Source organism: Anarhichas minor, unplaced genomic scaffold (assembly GCF_050575085.1).
Source record: "Anarhichas minor isolate MPS153535 unplaced genomic scaffold, ASM5057508v1 ptg000027l, whole genome shotgun sequence".
NCBI classification, from domain to species: Eukaryota; Metazoa; Chordata; class Actinopteri; order Perciformes; family Anarhichadidae; genus Anarhichas; species Anarhichas minor.
Window position 1 is genome coordinate 14,318,728 of NW_027466473.1, and position 21,905 is coordinate 14,340,632.

Consider the following 21,905-nt stretch of genomic DNA (forward strand, 5'->3'; position numbering starts at 1 on the left):
TCCTTCACAGTCACCTCAAGGGTTATAGACATTTACCAGTGACTGACAAATTCCAGACGTACGTGGGTAAAAACACATCTACTGCAGCAGTCGCCATTGATTCAATCAATCAAATGTAAGACCGAGACCTTTGGCAATACCATTCATTGTCGCAAGTTCCTTAAAGCTCTTTTCAAAGTTAATTGACTTTGTAGGTACATTTTTTTATTTACTCAAGTGTTTGATATAGAGTAAACTAATTGAGGTTTGTGTTGTAGTTTTAAAAAAAATTATTGTTTTGAAAACTTTGAAACCATGGGGGGGGAGACTTTTTGTAATGCTGACTGAAAGCCTTAGGATGTTGAAACACAGTTTCAGTTCTTTAGATACCTCTTGTATCATTTTTACCATTCAGCCAGCCATTCTTTAAAGTACTCTACAAACAGACTGTCTGATGGCCTTTACTCTTCAAGTCTTTGTAGAGAGGTAACACAACCAGGGTGCTTTACTTTTTATGGGATTTATCCCAAATTACCATAAGATAAGAATGTTCTTTCATGTAGCCTCATATGAAAGAAAACATCAACAAATGTGCCAAGATGATCAATAATCTTTTTTGCTGAACCCAAACAGTCACACAAACACACACACACACAGACACACACACACACTGCACTTGAACGAGATGTTCTCTGAGTCACTTTGATGGAGAGCTGTTCCTATTAAATAAGGTTTGTAGAAAGGTGTTGTACAAAAGGAAGGCTTGCATAATTCGCTTGAGCAGCCAAGGCCACAGACACAGAATGGATTAACTTTTTATCGCACTCAACGATGCACATATTGTCTTTTTACAGTAGAAGTCAGCCTTTTCGGTGGTTTTGTTTTGTACGTCACAATGCACCCCTTTGGATACAACAGGCATGAATTATATCATGTTCAAGGTATTACCAATTTCTGAAAACTTGCTCCCACTGTATCACAGACAAGAAGTACAAAGTCTATACTTTGAGGACCATGGAGTATCTTTCAACAAGCCATCCAATTTCAGCAAATCCATTTCAACTCTCACATCTTGCCAAAATTCTCATTTGGCCTTTTTCCCAGCCTGTTATTGCAGTATTGATTTTCATTCCTGTTATGTCTTTTGTAAGATTACATTTTCATATAAGTAAAATATCTGCGAGGGTTTCCACCACAGAAAATGGTATGAGTGTGTTTCAATATAGAGGTGGTCTGAGGTCCCGTTTCAGTTAGAATTTAGATTTTATTTTATTCATTTCAATGTATTTGTGCATATATCACTTACACAACACAGCGTGGTTTGTCTACCTCAAGTACTATTTTTCATGTCAAAGCATAAAATGGAAATGAGCCCTACATATTTCGGCACGAGCAAAAACCATACTATACCACCAAGTTTAGCATTAATTAATGCTGTGTGTGGTTAACATGGCACTGTTTTGTTTTTTTCAACACTATGCACATGTTCAGCATCATACAATAGAGCAGCAAAGTAGCATATCACTGATCTCTCTTTTTCATGTTGCACAAGGCACATGGTGAATGTGCCTTGTCTACCCCATCTCTCTTTCTCTCTGTCTATTTCACTGTTTGTCTGTGTGCATATTGTGCCCCCACAGAAGTAAAATGTACAGAATGGACATCAAGTAACACACCGTTTCTTATTTTTTTATGTTGACTAACTCCCTCTCTGTCTCTGTCTCTGTCTCTCTGTCCAGCTTTAAGGGACAACAGGATTGAGCTGGTGCATGCGTCGTGGTCAGAGTTGACCATTAGCATCAGTGATGTCACGCTGACGGATGAAGGCATGTACACCTGTTCTCTCTTCACCATGCCTGTCAGAACAGCCAAAGCCTACATGACGGTTCTTGGTAAGTACCGATTTCATATTAGGTATAGTATCTAATTCCTGCTTAATGGAAATGTTCATTTGTGAATTCACTGTTACTTAAGATCAGTCTGTGGTTGCGCACACCTTCCTTCAACCTCAACCTTTCCCGCCTGGTTCACCATAGTTAAGAAAATCCTACATTTCCCCGAATTACTTTGAAGCACAGGCGTTGCTTTCAACTGTGGATTACACATTTGGAGAGACGGCAAAATTAGTAGATTAGTAAGAAAGACGAGGGCGCTCACTTAATCACATTGCGTGTGGTAGCAATGCCTTACAAGTCTACAGAGGCTAATGTTTGTGACATTGTGCATGTTGTCTATTTGGAAAAGCTTATTGGGACATTCTAATGTCTGCTGTGAAAAAGGTCTATAGTATAATTGTTTAGTGTGTAAGTTTAAGACCTTAAAAGAGCAATATATCACCAAACATTAGATGGGCCCAGTAAAAATAACACCTCTAGACAATTGTGCATCCTTGGTGGAGGTTATGCTTTGAATGCTTTCTAGTTATGCTTTTTGGTTAATTTTTCAGTCCAAACCATTATTGGTTCTGTCTTTTGTTTTCTCCTTTAAGACAAACTAAAATGAACGAATCGACAGTGGTTACAAATCGTCCGTTGCTTACGCCAGCATCTGCAGATAAATAAAAGCATACTGTTGGCCCCTCTAGTAATGTTTGTGTTGTGATCATCGCCCCTCACAAACTTTCTCTCATTTCCTGCCACTGGGCTTATTATCTTGCCAATTAGTTTTCGCTAATGTTAATAGATGTCCAAGTGCACTCCGGGACCATTAGCAGGCTCTCTGTGTTAACAAGCATTCAGAGAATTAGAGACATTAAAGGCTACTGCTCAATCAGGATATGGGGGAAATTATTTTTGCAATACTGAACAATAGTTAATGGTGCAAGCCAGGAAACAGGGAGATTTATTCAACATTCAAAATGGCCTGTGAATGGCCTGGTTTTATCTGCCACTGCTTCAGGAAAGTGTGCTGGGAATGAAAACAAGAAAACATTGAAAATGATTTGGACAAAATATCAAACTGAATTGAGCCTCAAATTCAGATCTTCTCAACATACATTTGTGAATAAGTATACATGTGTTTATCTTTTAGCTCACACACAATTTTGAAAACAATATAAATATGTTTAGAAATGAATTACATGATTTGAAGCGTGAAATAATGAAATGTGAACTCTTGGGTATGAAGATAGTAATGGTACAACACGACCGACGAGGCAGTACTTTGATCTAACTGTTTAACATTCGAACACACTCACAATGACTACACTAACAGGATGGAGTTTAGCAGGTATAATTGGAGTTTATCATGTTTACCATTTTGGTTCATCATAATTTAACTATACATGAAGAACAGCTGAAGCTAATAGGAATGGCATTAGTTTTGCAGGTATTTGGTTGGAAAACAAATTACTGGAAAAATTCAAATTTGACCTGATGGTGTGGAAAGATAATACGAGATTGGGGGCATTTCTATTGCCTCTTAAAGGATCTTAACATGCTCACAGTGCTAAACGTGCAAACAGTGCAAACAACGGCAAAAGTGCTGACAGCTAACACCCGAGGGGTAACTGGAGGGTGGGTGCTATATGCTTCCACAACGATGTCGTCATATAGGGCTTTATCAGTTGCAATCGCCATATGACAGCAGTGCAGAGCGGCGGCCATGAGCCTATCAGTGGGGTACGCTCACATGTACGAACATGAACTAAAAGCATGCGCGGACGGCCCGGATATATAAACAAAGCAAGGCGAGGCTCTGATTACAACACACACAGAGGGAGAGCAACTTCCATCCCTGCTCAGGTAGACATAACCCCTCTGGATCTTTATGGATCTTTATAGTTGTTCGCTGCTATATTAATGTTCAGAATGTCATATATTGGTCCTTTTAGGGGTCACCAAAATTATTACATATCATCCTGAGGGGCAAATATGTGCAACAAATTTCAGAGTAAGTGAGACATTTCAGATCTCATGGTGGTGCTAGGAAAAGTCATGGAATCACCAAAGTCATTAGAATTCATCCATTGGGGAGTCATGAATTTCTCTACACAATTCCATGGCAATCCATCCAATAGGTATTTCTGGACCAAAGTGTTGGATCGACATTGCCATGCAGCTAGCTTGGCAACATGACAGACTTAACCCTCAGTTATTGTTCTTATTAGTAATAGTAGCTGACTTTGATTTTAGTTCTAAATAACTTCTTAAAGAAATTACCTCTCTGTATTTTGTATTAAATGCATCTTTTATAAATGTGTACAGTCATGCACACATGGATACTCCAAAGCACAAACAGATCCATGACGCACAAATGAGCATACAAACAAACAGACCCGCAGTCCTCTACATTCACACACATACAAACAGAGAGAGACGGATTAGCAGCCTCTAACCACCCAAGGGGGAACGTGACTGTATAAAATTAACATTGTATTTGATCTGTTGATCTTGTTCAGTCTTGGAGAAAAACCATCAAACACTTTTCTGAGTCAAGCCACACTTAATCATTCCCATACTTATACATGCAGCGCAGTACTCAGTTAGATATAGAGACACTTCACACACTTAAAAACCTATGCATTCAACAAACGTGCACAGAAAAAACGTAAAGGATTTAGTTAGTTGAGGAGGGGAAGATATCACTGTATGCTGTATTTACCAAGCAGCAGCCATTGTTAGGATTGTGGATGCAGGTTTTTTTTTCCTTCAAATGGATGGTAAACAGAAAACAGGAGTCTGGTAATAAACCTTACTGGAGGTGGTGAGACAGACAAGGCCAGAGTCAGTCAATGGCATTGACTGACAGACCTTTCAGACTCTCAGCCTGAGGCAGACTTATTGCTCATTGACATTAGAAGGGCAGCCTCTACACACCTAAAACACTCATTATAGGAAAGGCCAGTAATTAACATTTTCTGTACAACCTCGTGGCCTCCTCTGTGACTACAAGCCTTTGCTTACTCACATTTACACACACACACACACACACACCTATACAAACACACACATATACACACAAACAAAAACATATTTGTCTACTTACACCTGGTGCTATTAAAAAAGTGTTCACACCAAATCTTCTGATCTGTGACCATCCCAGGCAAAACTCTATTTACCTCTTTTGTAATTGCGCTGAGGCAGATATTTCACAACCTGGCCAAAGAAAATCGACACGACTTGATGCCAGCGGTGCCGAATTGAGTTTTTTTCTGAAAATATTCTACATTTTAAAGTTGAATGCAATCTGGTGCATTTTGAGCGCAAAATTCAGAGGCTAAATCTACGAATAACTTTATGCTCTCGTTAATATTTTCCTGATTTAATCATAAACACATTGGTTGATACAACTAGAGGTATGTGAGAAAACATACTTCTCTGTAATTTTGGTGAACTGACCCTTGAAGACGGTCCAGTGGTTAGAGAGACCAGTCGCCGCTGTGTCAGAAAGAGTCCTACCTGATGCATTATCGGGCTGCTCAGGGCTGCTGCTCTGTAGTCTGCTCTCTAATCTGCCTGCAGGAGCGCAAGCCAGAGGAGAATTTCCAATAAGGCATAACAATATTATTGTTGCATAATGACATTCCGCAGTGTGTAAATAAGTTCCATCGCTGTAATTTCCCATTCCATCCTTCAGGTGTGCCAGAGAAGCCAGAGATCGATGGCCTGACGAAGCCCGCTCTGGAGGGGGACCACATCACTCTGACCTGCATGACTCAGGGCAGCAAGCCCGCTGCCGACCTGCGCTGGTTCAGGAATGAAAAGGAGGTCAAAGGTATGTAACATCTGTACCTGCATTTACATCTGCATCACTGCTTTGGGTACACAAACTCATGTGTAATGTCATCAGGGCTGCCCCCTCTTAGTCGATTAGTCGACTCATTTGTAAACAAATCAGTCATTTTGTTTTTTGTCGACTGACATTTCTTTAGTTGGTAAGTCGTTTATTTTTTGAGAATTTTTTATGCTGAATGACTTATTTCCAAGAAACTTAATGTGATTAAATCAACGAATCAACTAGTCGAGAAAACAATTTCTTTGGTCAAGGACAGCCCTAAATGTCATTCAGACAATGTGTCAAGGGTTTCACCTTAGTTGTTATAAAACATGGCAAATTGATATTTAGAAAAAAAATAATATTTTCCTTATTAATTGGACTACATATTTGTAATTGTGAGCATTTTCTCAATGAAGCAGTTCAGTTATTTACTGTAGTTTTAAATAGATAAAGTTAATCATTCTGTGCTATTACTGAAGTTGCTGAAATAAAAAATATTTACGGATTTATTGATATTTCCAATACCATGCTATAACTTCCCTTTATGTTAAACCGTTCCATTAGGCCCACAATCTCCACTGTGTTGTCAGGCACTAAAAACTATTGACTATCACATTGCAGCATGGCTCAGACCAACAGAGAGCAAATGTACCAGAAAATAGGAATTTGTGTTATAGAATACATTGAAAGTCTTTTTCATGAAACTGATACCATGAAACTGCTGCAGCCGATGTCTCAACGGTGTAATCTTTTTCCGAACAAGTTGTTTCTAATAGAGTGGATTCAGCAAGTGTCCTTTGGCCTGAGACCGTTACATTAACCTCCCTTGTTATCAGAGGGCAGTTCTAAATCACACTGACTGGAATACACACCTCATTTCCACCCAGCCCCTGTTCTGTTCTACTTGATGAACCATCGGCTTTGTAATTGTTTGAACAGGAGCGAGAGAGGGAGAATGAGAAAAAAAATGTTGAAGAAAAGAGAGACAGGGACATGAAATGACGAGATGAGCTCTTTGAGGAACAGAGAAACAGATGTGGTTCTGTATCAAATAAAATGTAAAGCCCAGTGGGGCAGACTGTCACAGATCATCAGCACAGTTGCAGAACTTTTTTACAAAGGTCTTTATGCTGTTTCACAAAGTAGATTGAAGGCAGATAACAAAATGCAAATCACCCTTTTCTAATTCAAATGACTGCATGTGTAAACAAAGAGATAGGATTGAGAATGACAGATTGCATTTTTGTTGTATTAGAACTGCCATAAACAATACTGGTTTGCAGAGGCACCGTCAAAGTCTTTGTGTAACCCGACAGATCACTGAAACTCAGCAGTGGGAATAACAAGCAGCCAGGTGTTGCACATCCTAAATGCTCAACTAAATGTAGAACATTACAAATTGCATTTCATTATTAAAAACATATTATCACTATTCATTATTATCATATGGAATAGTTGAATCTCTATAAACATTCTCACACTTGTATGTTCTACAAACAATAATCCCATTCATATTTCACTCATTAAATAATGTCTGTGAGTAGTTCCTCTAGTTGCATTTTGGTTGTTTAACTTTTTTCTAATCACCATGTTTTTCTCTAATGTATTATAGTAATTTGTCACTCCACTTTACAGTTCCTCTTGTTGCTTTTCTGAGGAACATGAAGCTTATAGAAGAATATATATATATATATACTAATTAGCAGAGTGGGTGTTTTTCCTTACAGGCTTATTGTGTCTCTACGGGTGATTATGGCTTCTCCCAGTGGCACACGACTGAGAGAAGAGCTCCCTGTAAGGCAAATGGAAACCTAGCCAGGACATAATGTTCTTTCAATTTGCCACAGAAAGTTAACAGGTAGTCAGAGATATCCTTGGTGGTTTGAAGTGAAGGTAGTCTCAAGAGGATACGCCATCTCATTAAGGTCAGATGCTATAATTCTCTCCTTAACTTGGCACACTACCCCCTTTAATTTGGGTCTTGTACAATTTCATATCAGTATATTATTCACTGTGACAAGGTTGTAGTTTTTTGCCCAGAAAGACTGTTACCGAGATTTCTTTTTTTGTAAAAGAAGTCTCGGTAACATTGTCCCAAAACAGAAAGCAGAACCTTGAGACTTTATACAAATGTCAGATTAGAAGATTCTTGTCAGATCTGCTGTTGGAATGGTCAAGAATTTCGATCAGAGGTAATGTTTCGGCCCTCGCTGAATTCACTGAAAAGCTCTCTCGGTGTGTGCCATTACACCCTTTCTACCCCGGCATAAGCCCAGACAGCTCAGCCTGCTATCTCACATGAGGGTTTACCAGGGTCCAGATAAGCAAGCAGATAAGCCCAGATCAATGCTGGTTTTGCACACAGTTTCAAGCAGATATCATGGTTTTCTTTCCATTTGATTAACTGTAGTTGGGAGATAATATTGAATTTGTCTCATCACGTCTATTCAGACTTCACACTTTGACTCTTGACAGAGTGAAGACAAAATCCCAATCTGATTTTTAACACCACAAATGATCACCTCTGATCAAATCTCTCATCAAACCTTAGTGGTTAACCTTGTCACCATTATCTTTTTTATTACACCACAGAAATTATTGGTTTCAAAGGTGAAGGACACATTGATTCCTTGATTAATACCCTGCCTCTCCTGACAAGGTGTCTGTTTTTAATTAGCAGTTCGTCAGTCAGTGTGATGCTTTTGTCAGACGTATTCAGGTGGTATTTAGTTCAGGAAAAAAATCTGTTTGTGAGATTGTGATTGACACATTTACACAGTAGTTCTTTTTTGTCACACCATAAATCATTACTTGGTCAAGTTTTTTTTGTATTAATAGGAAGACGTGAATTGTAAGCAAGACACAGTCAGTGCGACTTGTTCTATATCTCACCAATAGAGTTTATTTGCGTGCAAGCCACTCTTCAGCGGTCTGACTTTTTTTATAACAGGCAATATAAATAAACATGAAGGAAAGCAAACACAAAAGAGCAACGCAGGCTAATACACAATGTATGCATGCATGTGTAGGTGTATGTGAGTGCAACTGGAGTGTTCATCATCCTGACAGGATCAGGGTGTGTTCAATGTGAAAAGCCATCTGATTGTGGGCGACCATGCTGGGAATAAATGACAATTGTGACATATTGGTGTGGGATCTGGGGGAATAGAGAAGATTATATTACCAGCAGAGCCACTGGAGCAGTCCATCACCCATTCGCATGCAGTTAACGGACACCCTATGCTAAGTGTGTGTGTATTTATGTGTGTGAGCAAAACAGACAGATGGAGCAGACAGCCTGCATGTGAGGACATAAGCTTGTGTGTGAGGATCCAATATTCTTATTTCTCAGTCTCTTTGTCCCCCAGATCCCCTCAGTCCCCACCCAGTAATGATATATTTCTATCTCAGTTACACACCGTAACCCAGAGAGACCTCTGCCAATATCACCACATGTAGCACTTGTTTACACACCACTGAACCAGAGGGAGCTGAGTGGAGACCAAGCGAGGCAGAGATGAAATGAATATTTATTTCAAATAAGGGTGGGGATGTTCGCTATCAGACTAGTATTATCGTACTCCCTGACCTAAACTGTAGAGGTTATTGCTTCATCGTGTTACGCGATAACTCTATTCCAACGGGGCTTAAGGAAGAAAACACAAAGATCTGATTCAAATTCGCTGTGCGGCCACGTCCCTATTCTGTTGTCAAAGTTGTTAGTCAAGGACAAGGAACTATTACTGCAGACATAACTTGCATTATTTTCGGTCGTTGTCTGCTGACTCTTCAGTACGCTATCACTCAAGTCTGCCCGCACACTAAAGAGTTGAATAGTGACTGAACAAACCTTTTCAAATTGTGCTGGCTTTCTCTTCATTTGTGGGTAATTGTCCTTGACTACTTTGAGTGAGAACAGAATAAGGTGGCCATCGTTATTCTAAGGTTTGCTCTGGAGAGAACTATCGAGGAGAGTGAATAGGCTATAGCTCCTGGAGCTTATTTCAAAGAGGATGATGTTGAAGTTGATGAGACTGCTAGTGACATTGTGAACACTAAAATAAGAATTAAGTTCAGGAATTTAAAGTCGTTTTCCACTTAAAAGAGGAATATCTTTTCAGTCATTTCGACAGCGTTCGACAACGCTGCACACTACTTCAAAAGTCTGTGTTGGGACTGCATTTATACTATCCAGCTCCCTGGGGTTGTGTGGATCGATGACCATTAAAGATGTAATTTCAAGATGGCTCCTGCAAGTCACAGTGGCATGAATAAAAGATGTCTAAGTCACACACACAAAAACGCATATTCACCCTCTATATCCCTGTATACATGTGTCGGACAAGCACAACTTGCACACATGCCTGTAATGAGTTCTGTTGAAATCTGTTGGTATGTTAGTTAACATCAAGGCACTGGGTTCAGATAAAGTAAAGCTCTCTCGTTTTATGTTTTTTTACATCTCTTTGTAGCATCACAACTTGCAATTGTTTCTGTCAAACCTTTCAACCACAAGATAGGTAAAATGAAGAGCAGAATTATCTTGAGCTTAAAATTCTCATGCGCCACCCCCACTGTCTTTCTTTCTCTTTAAACTTGTTTCACCTTCATTTAATATGCCAAGGTAGAGGCGTACCTACTTGATCCTCTTTCTCTGGCATCATAAGAGTGTTTGATCGGGTTAACGGAGTTAGACTTGAGCACTGTGGCGAAAGAAGATAAGATCAGATTGCTACCCCCGCTGTCTATGTCCATTAAGAGCAACATCCTGGAGGTGGAGCACCTGTCCAGTTTTAAATGCCAAGGCACCAAGACCTATCAGACCTCTCCCTTTGAGGGCGGAATAAAACCTGTCGTCAGTATCCACAGCAGACATTTCTCAGCTGTAAATGCTCAGAGAGTTTCATGTCAGAAAGGACATTATGACGGGTCTGCCAGGCACTGATACCATAGAAACTCAACAGTGCTCCCTGGTCATAGTCACCCGTCAGATAAGTGCAGAGTCGAACTGGTAAGACAGCTCAGCCAACAGGCCCATCTCCCTGACGCTGCAGGGTGGCCAGAATATGTGAGAAGACAGTGGCTGGCACACTATATCATCTCCGCACCTCACTGGAGCTGGAGCCTGCTGTGTATTAGTGCTCTTGTTTCAGAGTTAAGCCCTACTTATTGCTGCGCAGCTCATCTGACAGACAAATGAAAGCATGCAGACGAGGTAGTTATCTGGCAACATTTTATTTTCTGTTTGCATTGTGAATTTTATTGTATCTAAATGAGCATTTTGTATATATATTTTCCTCACCCTCACCCACAGGCGATTTCACAGGCAAATTGTTTTAAATCTCAGATGGGATGCAGTTCAGGGTATATTGAGTCAGCCCCCGGACCCCTGCTGCCAGGTTTAGTCAACTCTGTTGCCGTTGTTGATGATTCCTCCGCCACCCCAGCAGTATTCTGTCTTTCTTCTCTTTCCCCCCCATCCTCTTTTTCTTGGGTCGTTCCTCTCCCCTGTGAAATGGCATAAAAGGGTCAGATTCTCACACTTTTACGCCTGTCATTTCCATTTCTAATCCTCCAAGGCTATGTCTTGGCTCGCGCCAACGATGCAGAGCTGTGAGCAGCACCTACCTCACAGACAAATACTGCCAGGCTTTTTTTTTGTATACAGTACCTTCTCTCCCCCACACTCCTGTTTACACACAACAGTGCAGAAGCCATTGAGTGCATGCAGATTGACACATTGTAACAATGAGGTATTACTTGCTGTTGGACAACTGTTATTAAGTCCTCAAAGTGGATCTAAAAAGACTTTGGACCGAATAATGACATTAATGAACTCCAACGTTGTGCAAGCACGTTTTGTAGTCCTCTTATCCTGAATCTCACAGATGCAATCAGAATCCATCAGGCTTTTAAGAGTGTAAATGGGTCTCGACACTATAATCACACAGTATAATTATACAGAAAGTGAGCTTCTCTATTGAATACAAGTATTATGAACTAACTTTTAGAAATAATCCTGTGGGTTTATTTCTTTTGCTGAAGGCCAACCTACAATAATAAATAGAGTCAGAACATCAGGTTAGTTGCACATTTCAGGATGATTCATTGAGATTTAAGTATTTTGAATTGGCATACTTAAAAAAAAAGTTATTATACACTTTACAAACAAACAAAAATACAGAGGAATTTGAAACAGCTGTTAGGATACCCGTTTTGAAATCAAGTGACTTTATTTTTCAGATGCGTCAGTGTGCAATTGCAATTTTTTGGGGGGCAAGTCAGTCAAGCCATAACCAACCGTTAACCCCAATACTAACCTCAAGAATAACATACAAATATTAACAGAAGAATACAGGAATTTAACAAGAAGGAGGATAAGGTTACTTTCACAACAGTACATCTGTGGGAGGAACCTACTGCAGACAGACGGAGAAAGACAAGTTTAACTAATGGAGAGACAAGGAGGCAGGGAGAAGCAGTCTATGAGGACGTGGAATAACTAATAAAAATAGTAGGAGAATGTTTGCAACCGCTAAAGCATGCCAAGAGATTAGAAATGAGATGTCCCATCTCTCTAGGCCTCCACTCTCTCTCACTCTCTTGCCGCCTTCTATTTCTTCTTTGTGAGAAACTCAGCCATTCCCCCTCTCCCTTGTTGTCTGTGTGGATGTTGCTAACACTGCAGAGCTGTCAGTCATTCATCTCTAGGGGAGGCGGGCTCATTGCCTCAGTTAGGGGGGGGGGGGGGGCGACTGAGGACAATGGTTGATTGGCAGAATGGAGAGGGAGAGGAGACAGTGGGGTGGAATGCTTAGAAAGTGGAGCAGATGAGCGCAGAGGAGAGAAGGATATGGAGCGTAAACAGTCTCTTCAGGAGATACAAACAAAGGTGGCCAGCATAAGACAGAGAAAGAGACTCTACATACACGGAAGCCTTCTTGAATTTGTTATGATGATTAAAGAAAAAAGGACATTTTTACAAAGCAGGGCAACACCTGAATGAAGAGATAAGCCTGGACAGCTGGATGCAGTATTACAGTATTTTTTTTTACCAGAATGAAAAAAACCTTGTAGGAGTGGGAATGAACAGGCTTGACATGGTTTAAAATACATGCTGCTGGCATGATGTGAGCAGACCATCAAGCCCCAAAAGACTTGGTTGAGAAGATGTGTGTGAGAAGAATGTTTTAAAAATACCTGCTTGGGGGTGGTTACGTATTACAAATTAAGTTACAGCTCGTAGGTAAAAGCAGAGCTAGCGGTGGTGAGTTGTGAATGTTGGCATGTGTGTAGTCTGGAGGAGGATGGTCATTTTGTGTTGCATAACACGTACTTAACAGTCTCTGAATTTCGGAGAACATTCGTGTCATATGCGTAGGCTGAGGCTTCGTCAAAAATTGGCATCCTTAAATGTCGTCTGGTACCTGAACACAGTTACAGTTCTTCAAGTTTTTTGCTATAATTTGTGGAGGATCACTATCGGACTTTGACGTTTCCCGAATCCAGAAGGTTATTCTTTTTTTTTTTAACATCTAGGAGGGTGTTAAACAGCAAGCATTAATGAGGTGGTCTGGGTATGTAAAGAGAATATAAGTCTAGTACTGGACTGTCATTCTGTTTGGCGTTGAAACTCTGGTCATTTAGACTGAGCACGGAGCACCCAGGGCCAGGTGTCGAGCTCAAGGGCAGTTTGATGGGGGCGGAGGAAGTCAACTCTGTGACCTTCTTGTTATAAGGACCTCTCTACTTACTAGGCATCACTGCTTTCAGGGATGATGATTTATTGTGAGCCAATAAAATTACAAGAACATTAAAGTGGTGGTCGAAGATTGGTGTCATGAGGGTTGGTCCTGGAACGTCAATCAAACAAATTTGGCTTATCTAAGGCCCATATCAGTGGGGATGGCAAATGAAGCAATAAGTGGAATGATGTGCTCAAGGAGCAAGCCAAATTTCCGGTCGATAATTTTAGGAAGCTAGGTTGAAGGAGTTCTCCAATGCCTTGGCAATGATTAGGGTGTTAATGGACACAGAGAGGTAACTCAGCTGTGTGGATGGATATTACAAGGCAGGCGTGGCAGGGATAGCTCTGAGAGCAGGTTGTACAGATGGAGAGGACTGTGTAGAATGATTCTTTGCAACTAGGCTGATTGAAGTTATTGCCAAAGATCTGATTGGCCCTGGTAATGTTTTTGTCCCAATGAGGCTGGAAATGGTTGTCACGTAGATGGGTCGGAGGGAGAGGAAAGTGTTTGGTGAGATTTAGACATTGTGTGGGAGCAGTGAAGCCCAGAAAGCCACAGGCAAAGATAGTAGTTGGGGCCAGAGGTGTTTAAAAAGGCCTAGGGTGTAAATATGCACATTACATTCAAAGAGCCACTGACCTAGAAGTGAGGCATGTGGGTTTTGTTAGAGTCTGGAATGGGTCGTGTGCTGTACAGATGCCAAGGCAGCATCCTGGGAGATGTGTGATGTGAGCTGGAATTGTTATTCTCATCTGATCATTTGTTTGTTTTCTATTCAGTCTTTTGTGTAAAGCATTTTCTAGTGCAGAATTCTTACAGGAATAGTTGTATACATAATTCCTCCAAAATGCCCTTGATCTGTGATGAAGATATCAATATAAGGATACTGGGATATATGGATAGAAGACCTTGGTAGAGTCTGGCTGTGGTGGTAAAGCGGGGCCTGTCGTACACAGGGGCATCACATTGATGTGCGGCCCTCACACCTTGCAAGATAAATGTGCTGCATCTGTGACAGTATGCAACTTTCTCCAAAGGTGCCAAAGAGGTGAATGCAAGTGGGAAGACATTTACAGTACGGAGCTCTCTGCAGCTGCACGTGGACAGAAATGATGATGGAGTGGCCTACACCTGCAAAGTGGACCATGTGGCACTCACACAGACACCGCAGCAAGCCACAGAAGTACTGGAGGTCCACTGTGAGTGAACACACTGAAAACATGCACATACTCAAACACACACACATGGAGTGTACGTTGTGAAACCTCACAGTGTACAAAAGAGAAATTACATTAAAGAGGAAGTTGCTAAGAATGCTTCTAAGGCTGCAGAATCCTGTTGGATGGCAAAGAGAATTTGATAATTTATCATTCATGAAAAACTCCATTGTTTGAATCATGACAATGTTCTTATAATGACATATCATAAGTTACAGTTCTTTTTTACATTACGTCTTAAATAGTTATATTTCAATCATATTTTGAAAATTCTAGGATTTTCTTCAAGGGGATGAACCTTTTTTGTCTGATGCTTTTAACCATTTGGGTTTGAATATTTTAGTTAATTGTTAAATCATGACCCAATATTAAGTAAATTATGGGATGTTTATCTTGATATGTATGTAATCCTGATCGTCAGCCCTCACTTCGTGCCTCTCTGTCTCTCCTAGATGCTCCTCGTGTGCAGATTATCCACTCCCTTGAAGTCCCCCAGGAGGGTCAGTACTTAAAGCTGGAGTGTGTGTCCAAAGGAAACCCTTCGTAAGTCACTCAAATTCTGTATTAGTTTATGTCAGCCTTTTATATTACGCTTCAGACAGGAAAATGAATCATACCTTGTTTCTCTTTCACATCCTCTCACCTCCCAGGCCAGATCCTGTGATGTGGACAAAGGACGGGGGTGAACTTCCTGACCTGGACAGGATGATTGTAGAGGGGAGGGAGCTCACCTTTACTTCACTCAACAAGACAGACAATGGCACCTACCGCTGCGAAGCCGGCAACCACCTAGGGACCAGCAGTGCTAAATATGTGCTCTACGTCTATGGTGAGTCAAAAGGAAAGGCTGATGTGGGTAATTGTGTTTCGTGTGGTCAAGTCGAAAATGAAAAGAAACGGAGAGAAATCTTCATCAGTTACTCATTTGAAACGTCATACGGATGAGGGGGAAAAAGCTGCAATGCAGGATGCCTTGGACTCCAATAATGCTACATGAAATAGTGGAAACTATGAACCTCACAGGCAATAGCTCCAAACTCTGTTGCAAAAACCAGGATTATAATACATCCCGATCTGCATACTGTATCAGTGCTCGGAGTGATTAGTGGTACCATCTCTCACAGGGAGAATAAGGGCCTTGGGTGACACAAATGCCACCAACGCCTTTCCTTAAATAAACCTGCGTCCCAGATCCTACACACACACACACACACACACACACACACAGGAGAGAAATGTGTGAGGGTGGCAGAATTTAGTGCTGCATTGTCAGGAATATCACCAGGAAGGATAAGTAATTCCTAGTAACGCCAGAGGAGGTGGGGGATAAAGGGACTAAGTGTGAGGGAAAACAGATAGCTCTTCCTCACTTCCGTTCCTCCGCTGCCATTTGTCTCCTGGCATTAAGGAATAATGCTTAAAAATGAGCAGAGCAGAGACGCATCTCTTTTACCCTCTGTTTTAGCGACTTCGGTTGTGTGTGACGAGGAACAAAAATGCTGGTAGTGTTTGGCCAGAGAGATCATACGACTGGAGGCAAAATATATTTTCCCTAAGTGGATCAATCAAATATTATTATTATTATCATTACATGCACTTAGGGGGTGTTTTATTTGCTCTCTAATTTGAAAGCAGAGCTAATCTGATGAACATGAGAGAAAGCTGTGCTTTGACAGAGCTGTGTTTTCTAGTAGGTTCATGACTGTTAGATGTACAGTTGTAACTAACCAGATGTGGAGCCGATGGAGAATGTGACTAATGCCGAGTCTTTAGCCCGCTATGTATTAAATATCCTGTAGTGTACAAATTGTTTTAACTGGCCAGTGAGAGTTCAAGATACGAGACGAGGGAAAAACGTATTTTCTCTCTGCAGAACAGACACTCCTTGCTGCCCGCATCTCCCCAATCATTCTCTCCTACATATTCTCTTCTTTTTCTTGGTTTTTCAAATTGAATTGCTGGCTTCTTGCGGACATCCATTTACAGAAAAAATAATTCCTGTCTCGGGCATGTTCTTGCATCTCTCCCCGTATCACTTCTCACAAGTGTTTTGAAGACTTGTCCGGTTTTCCTCCTAGTGAAATATCTTGTAATATGCAGAGACTGTATGAAAGAAGTGGATGTAGCCACCATGACGTCGGCGATTTGTTTGTCGACCACCATTTTGAAGCTTCAAGTCTGTCATTTTGGACGTTGCCATCTAGGTTTTTTGGAGCCAGAAGTGACCATATTTGGATGAGAAGGTTGAGCTGGGCAGGGATACACATTGCTGCTGTGATTGATAGGTCACCGTGGTAGTGATTTTTCTATCACAAGGTTGACACACCCTAAATCATAAGCTGCTTTATCGTCTACTTTACTCTAAATGGGTCCGTAATTTACAAAATGAACATCGTGCTGTATTGAAGAATACTTGCGATTGATGTCATAAACTCTTTGGGAAAATGTTTACTGCGATAATAAATTAAGTGAGAAGTAGTGTAATTTTCTAATCCAAAATTGTAGTCTAAAATATTCTAAACAAGTTGACTTCTTTCTTTAACCAGTGAAAGTGCCTCCTGCTGGCCATACAAAACAGAATAATAATATAATACAGGCTCATTATTTTTCCAACAAGAAACTCTGAGAACTGGACTTTAGCCATGTCATTACACAAATTCAAGACATGGACAGTCAAGTGCTTTATTAGATCCATGTATGAAAGTAAGGATGTAAATGTCAGAGAAAGATAATGACATCTTGTAAATGAAGGGCTTTGTAATGGCTTACAACTTGATCTTCAGCTAGCAGCACTTAGAAGTCTCTGCAGAGTTAAATTAAAATGGGTAGGTTCAAGGTAAGGAAAGGTCAAATCCAAATGTTATACAACTAAAACTTGACAAATTATGATTCCTGTCGTCACACTATATTTCGGTTTTCATACTAATCCAGATGCTACTGTGACAAGACAAATGTAATGATATAAATATACTCAAATTTTTGTATTTACTGTGAGAAGACTTATTGTTTTTAAAGCATCCCAAATGCAGTCATAACAATACAAGATATTCAGTTAAATTTAGTAAATTACTCATCACAAGTGCCACATTTGCATTTAAAGCCACAAAACAGCACTGCAGGACTGAGGCATACTATCTGATATATATGATGTTTTTTCCTTCATATTCAAATCTTTTGTGAAGGCTGTATTAAAACGAAGAGACTTGTGAAGTTCTCAAGCAGAATTCACATACAGATAAGAATAATGCCTACCCATGTCTGAATCTGATTACCAGAGTTAAAAGAAGAGACAGCCTATAGCAGCATATTGATTTGGGATCCGCCAAGGTAAAATAATAATAACAAAAATAATGTTATTGGTCCATTCAAATAGATATATCAGCCTTTATTTCTTAAACCTTAAAAGATTAATTTTGCACTTCCGATTAACATGCCACAATGTCTGTGTGCATCTAACAATTCCTTCAAATTTCAGCTCAATGTAACATCAAGAATAACCAATGCACTTAATTGCAGAGATGTTATTAAACTGATAGATTCTATGCCGCAAAAAGGGGATATAGGACGGTCAAAGAGGCCTATTCATTACCTGTTCTTTTGAAATGGCACACAGTCTGTTCCTACCCTTCATTAGTGATTACCACACCTTTTAGCCTTTCACAATTGCTGCCATAATTCTTTGAAAATACCCTTTTAATGGTTCCCCTTCAACGAGACGACGTTTTCTCTCTACCCTCTTTCCCAGCGACATGCACTTAGCTGCTTAGTGATTCACGCTGAGGCTGAAATGTCACAGAGACACGCAGGACAGTTGACCCTGAGAAAGAGTACCACCGCCAATTAAAAGCCTCAAGCTCGCCATAAAAAGCAGAGTGACACAAACATAAAAGCCAACGTGGTAGTGTAACCTCATTAACTTTGTCACGGAATGTTTCAGTCCCATTTTTCCTGTTGCTTTAACATTGTGACAGTGAGAAACACTCCCTTGGATGACGCCCTGTTATCATTATGCTGCAGTGAGAAATAGAAAACATAGCATGATAATGATGGCTTGGCTACCTTCTCCTGAAATCATCCTTGCAAACCTGGATCATTGGCACCGATCATTTGTTAAATGACTTCTTTTCATTTGGTGTAGAGAGGTTTCCAGTGTTGGATCTTTGCTCACAGACTTGAGCCAACATTAGCAGACTCATGCTACAGAAATGACCCTCATATTCAAAGACAGAACATATGAAATTACAATGATGATGAAAATATAGAGGTGTGGTACTCTGAACATAACTTGAAAATGGCAATTTGCTAAAATGTTTCTTCCATCACTCATATTGCAATTATGCCTCTGCGCCAGTGACCGCCGTGGCCTGAGGCGTTATGTTTCTCCACTGTCCTTCCATGCGTTCGTCCCATTCTTGTGAAAGCAGTATCTTAAAAACACCTGGGGGTAATTGAGGAAAATGTCTTGTCCTTGATGCTCTATATACAGTTAACGATGAACAGGTATAACACAAAAGTACCTATGTGTTTGTCTCTTAAATATGACTCATGGGAAAATTGACGCAAAGGAAGTCATTAAAAGTAAATTGTATGAGAAGCCACGCAAAAAGGATGAGCAATTAAACTAATGTATGTCGTGTAGTGCATCACTTTGCATCAACAGTATCTCATTATTGCGTTTCAAAAAGTGTTTTCAACTATTTTTTTCAGGCTTTGAATTGTTTCATAATCATACTTTTTTTGTTTCCCATCACTGTATAATGTTTTGACCAGTTTGTGTTGCTTTTTTAAAGTATGTAACTGCCCCCATGTGAATTCATTTTTTGTTGTTGTATTGTTTTGTATATATGTGTCTGTCTATCCCCCCCACCAGACGTCCCCACAACCCTGCCTCCATCCACCACTCCCCCCCTACATTCCATCCCTCCAGATCCTACCGCTCTATTAGGCACCCACGTCACTGGCAATGGAGGTACAGTACCACCCCACGCATCTCCACAGCCACCTCAGCATGCTACTGTATATTCCCGCTTCCCTCTTACTTTTATGTTTCCTCTGTCCTATTACTTACAGCTATTTCTCTGCCTCAAGCGTCAGTGTTCATGCCTCATGTGGACACACTGAGACATGGAGACACCAAAACCTGGAAAATATCTGATGATAAACGTGCTTCCGAGGACAAATTTCTTTCCTTTTTCTTCTCCCTTTAGGATTGTAAACATAAACTGTGCGTCTTTTTGATGGACAATGACATGCATGTCTATTGAAATGTACCTGTTTTGTGTTTTTCCATTAAGGACATTATTCAAATGTCCTAAGTCTCTTAGACGCTCTAGGTGATTGTATTCACAAAGAGTCTAGCTGTTCAAATACACAATCTACTGTCCCCTTGGCATTTCAAAGAGTTCAGTACTGCTGTGCCCTGAAACCTCAAAGAAGCAAATGTCATGTCCAACTGGAAATGTCTGGCCACTGGAGATGTCTCATCGTGACTCCTAATGCTGTGTTCAAACTTAAAGAATTCTGACTTGAAAAGCTCCTTTTCAGAGAGATAACACAGTAGCCATCATGTAGACATCTTACTGCTTGTTGGTGTTCTTAGAGTATCTATTTCTGTGTGATACAACCTGTAAAGCATTATAATATATAACGTTTGAAAAAGGAAAAAAAGAATATGAATGAAAATGAAATGCTGGGGAGGCATAACATACTTATGTCTTCTCCAATTTCAAGCCCCTCTCATCCTTGCAGAGGCTGATGACATAGATTTAAACTTTAAAGTGAGTGATGTGCAGTATAAATTAAATCATCTCCATCCTGAGGCAACCAATGCAATCCACACAAACCATTTTTGTCATAATAGTGTTAATACCTCTAGGATATCTTTCAATAAATCTCTTGCCTCAGAAACCCCACAATTTGGACCCTAAAGGTTTCGAGTGGTGGTCTGGTTTGTTGGAGGTATGTTTACCCTTGGAGGTTGAATGTCACTTTTCGGCTGAGGAAGCAGCTAAAGCTGTTGTAGAACATGGAGGGATACCAGCTACAACCAGTTTACCTCTAGAGAATATTTGCTGCATCTTGGACAAGGTTAGGGACATGGTGTTTGAGTGACCCATTGTGTATACGATCCCTCCAAGTCTGAGCCAGGAGGTCACTTGTGCCTGTCATGGCAGCAACCCAAGAACCCGCTGGTGGACTCCAGAAAGATGTTCTCAACAGGGATAGGAATACTGCTGACTTGGGTGATAAAAGGAACAATTTGAGGAACTTGAGAATGCTGCCAACACAGTGGAGGCACAGTTGAAAGGCTTAGGGGAAGCCTTGCCGTTCCTTATGGTGTAGGTCACTGAGGTGGTCAGAAAGCCCTGCAGTTATAAAGTGACAGATTGATGGAATTCACCCTGAGGTGGGGAAATTTCTGAATATTCTGCTGTCATGGTTGACCTGCCTGCTTGGAGGTTGGGGACAGTATCTATGGAATAACAGATGGATGTTGGTGTTCCCATTTTCATGGCTCCATGCTGGTGACAGCCATGGCCGGAGGCATTGTGTTTTCGGGTTGTCCGTTCGTCGGGTCCATTCTCGTGAACGCAAAATCTCAGGAACGCCTGGAGGGAATTTCTTCAAATTTGGCACAAATGTCCACTTGAACTCAAGGATGACCTGGTTACATTTTCACGTCTGTCCCATTCTCGTGAAGCGTGGGCTTTAAAAACAAGTATGATTATGATTCCCTTGGTGTCTTGTGGGGTGATACATGAATATAAGTGCTTGGACAGCTGTTATGAGCAATCCGATCTTGTATATAGTCGAAGTAGCAGCTCTGCTTCGTGCTGATAATGTAGTTCTGTTGTCCTCTTATGCAGCTTTCGATTCAAGAATCGAAAGCTGCCCCCACCCACCTCCAGTGGAGGACAAAGATGTCCCCCACTGGAGGTGTTCCAACATGTTCAACTAAACTAGCTCTGCATTTAAAGGCGGCAATTAAGTTGTTTTGGGCAATGTGCATACTGGAAATCTCTCTGTGGAGGCTCTTTAGTACAACCGACTGGGAGGAGACCTTGGAGCAGACAGACATACCGGGGAATTACATGATATACATATAGAGCCTCAAATGCTTTAGGAGGAGCTGGAGACTGTGGCTGAGGAAAGGGATGTTTTGGCATCACAGATGGAATAGATGTCACAAACCTTTGGGATAATATGAACCTATTTCCCCAAATTATATCTGTATGATTGAAAC

At 40.7% G+C, this 21,905-nt stretch overlaps 1 protein-coding gene across 1 annotated transcript in view; it reads left to right on the top strand.

The window, feature by feature from the left end:
* The first annotated feature begins 1,831 nt into the window (after positions 1-1,831).
* cadm2a (cell adhesion molecule 2a) overlaps positions 1,832-21,905 on the top strand; it is a 34,308-nt gene continuing 14,234 nt past the window's right edge. The window contains exons 1-6 of the mRNA XM_076102166.1: positions 1,832-1,871; positions 5,557-5,694; positions 8,540-8,548; positions 14,483-14,644; positions 15,115-15,205; positions 15,313-15,491. Coding sequence (XP_075958281.1) covers positions 1,832-1,871; positions 5,557-5,694; positions 8,540-8,548; positions 14,483-14,644; positions 15,115-15,205; positions 15,313-15,491 — 619 coding nt within the window. The remainder of the gene's footprint in view (positions 1,872-5,556; positions 5,695-8,539; positions 8,549-14,482; positions 14,645-15,114; positions 15,206-15,312; positions 15,492-21,905) is intronic.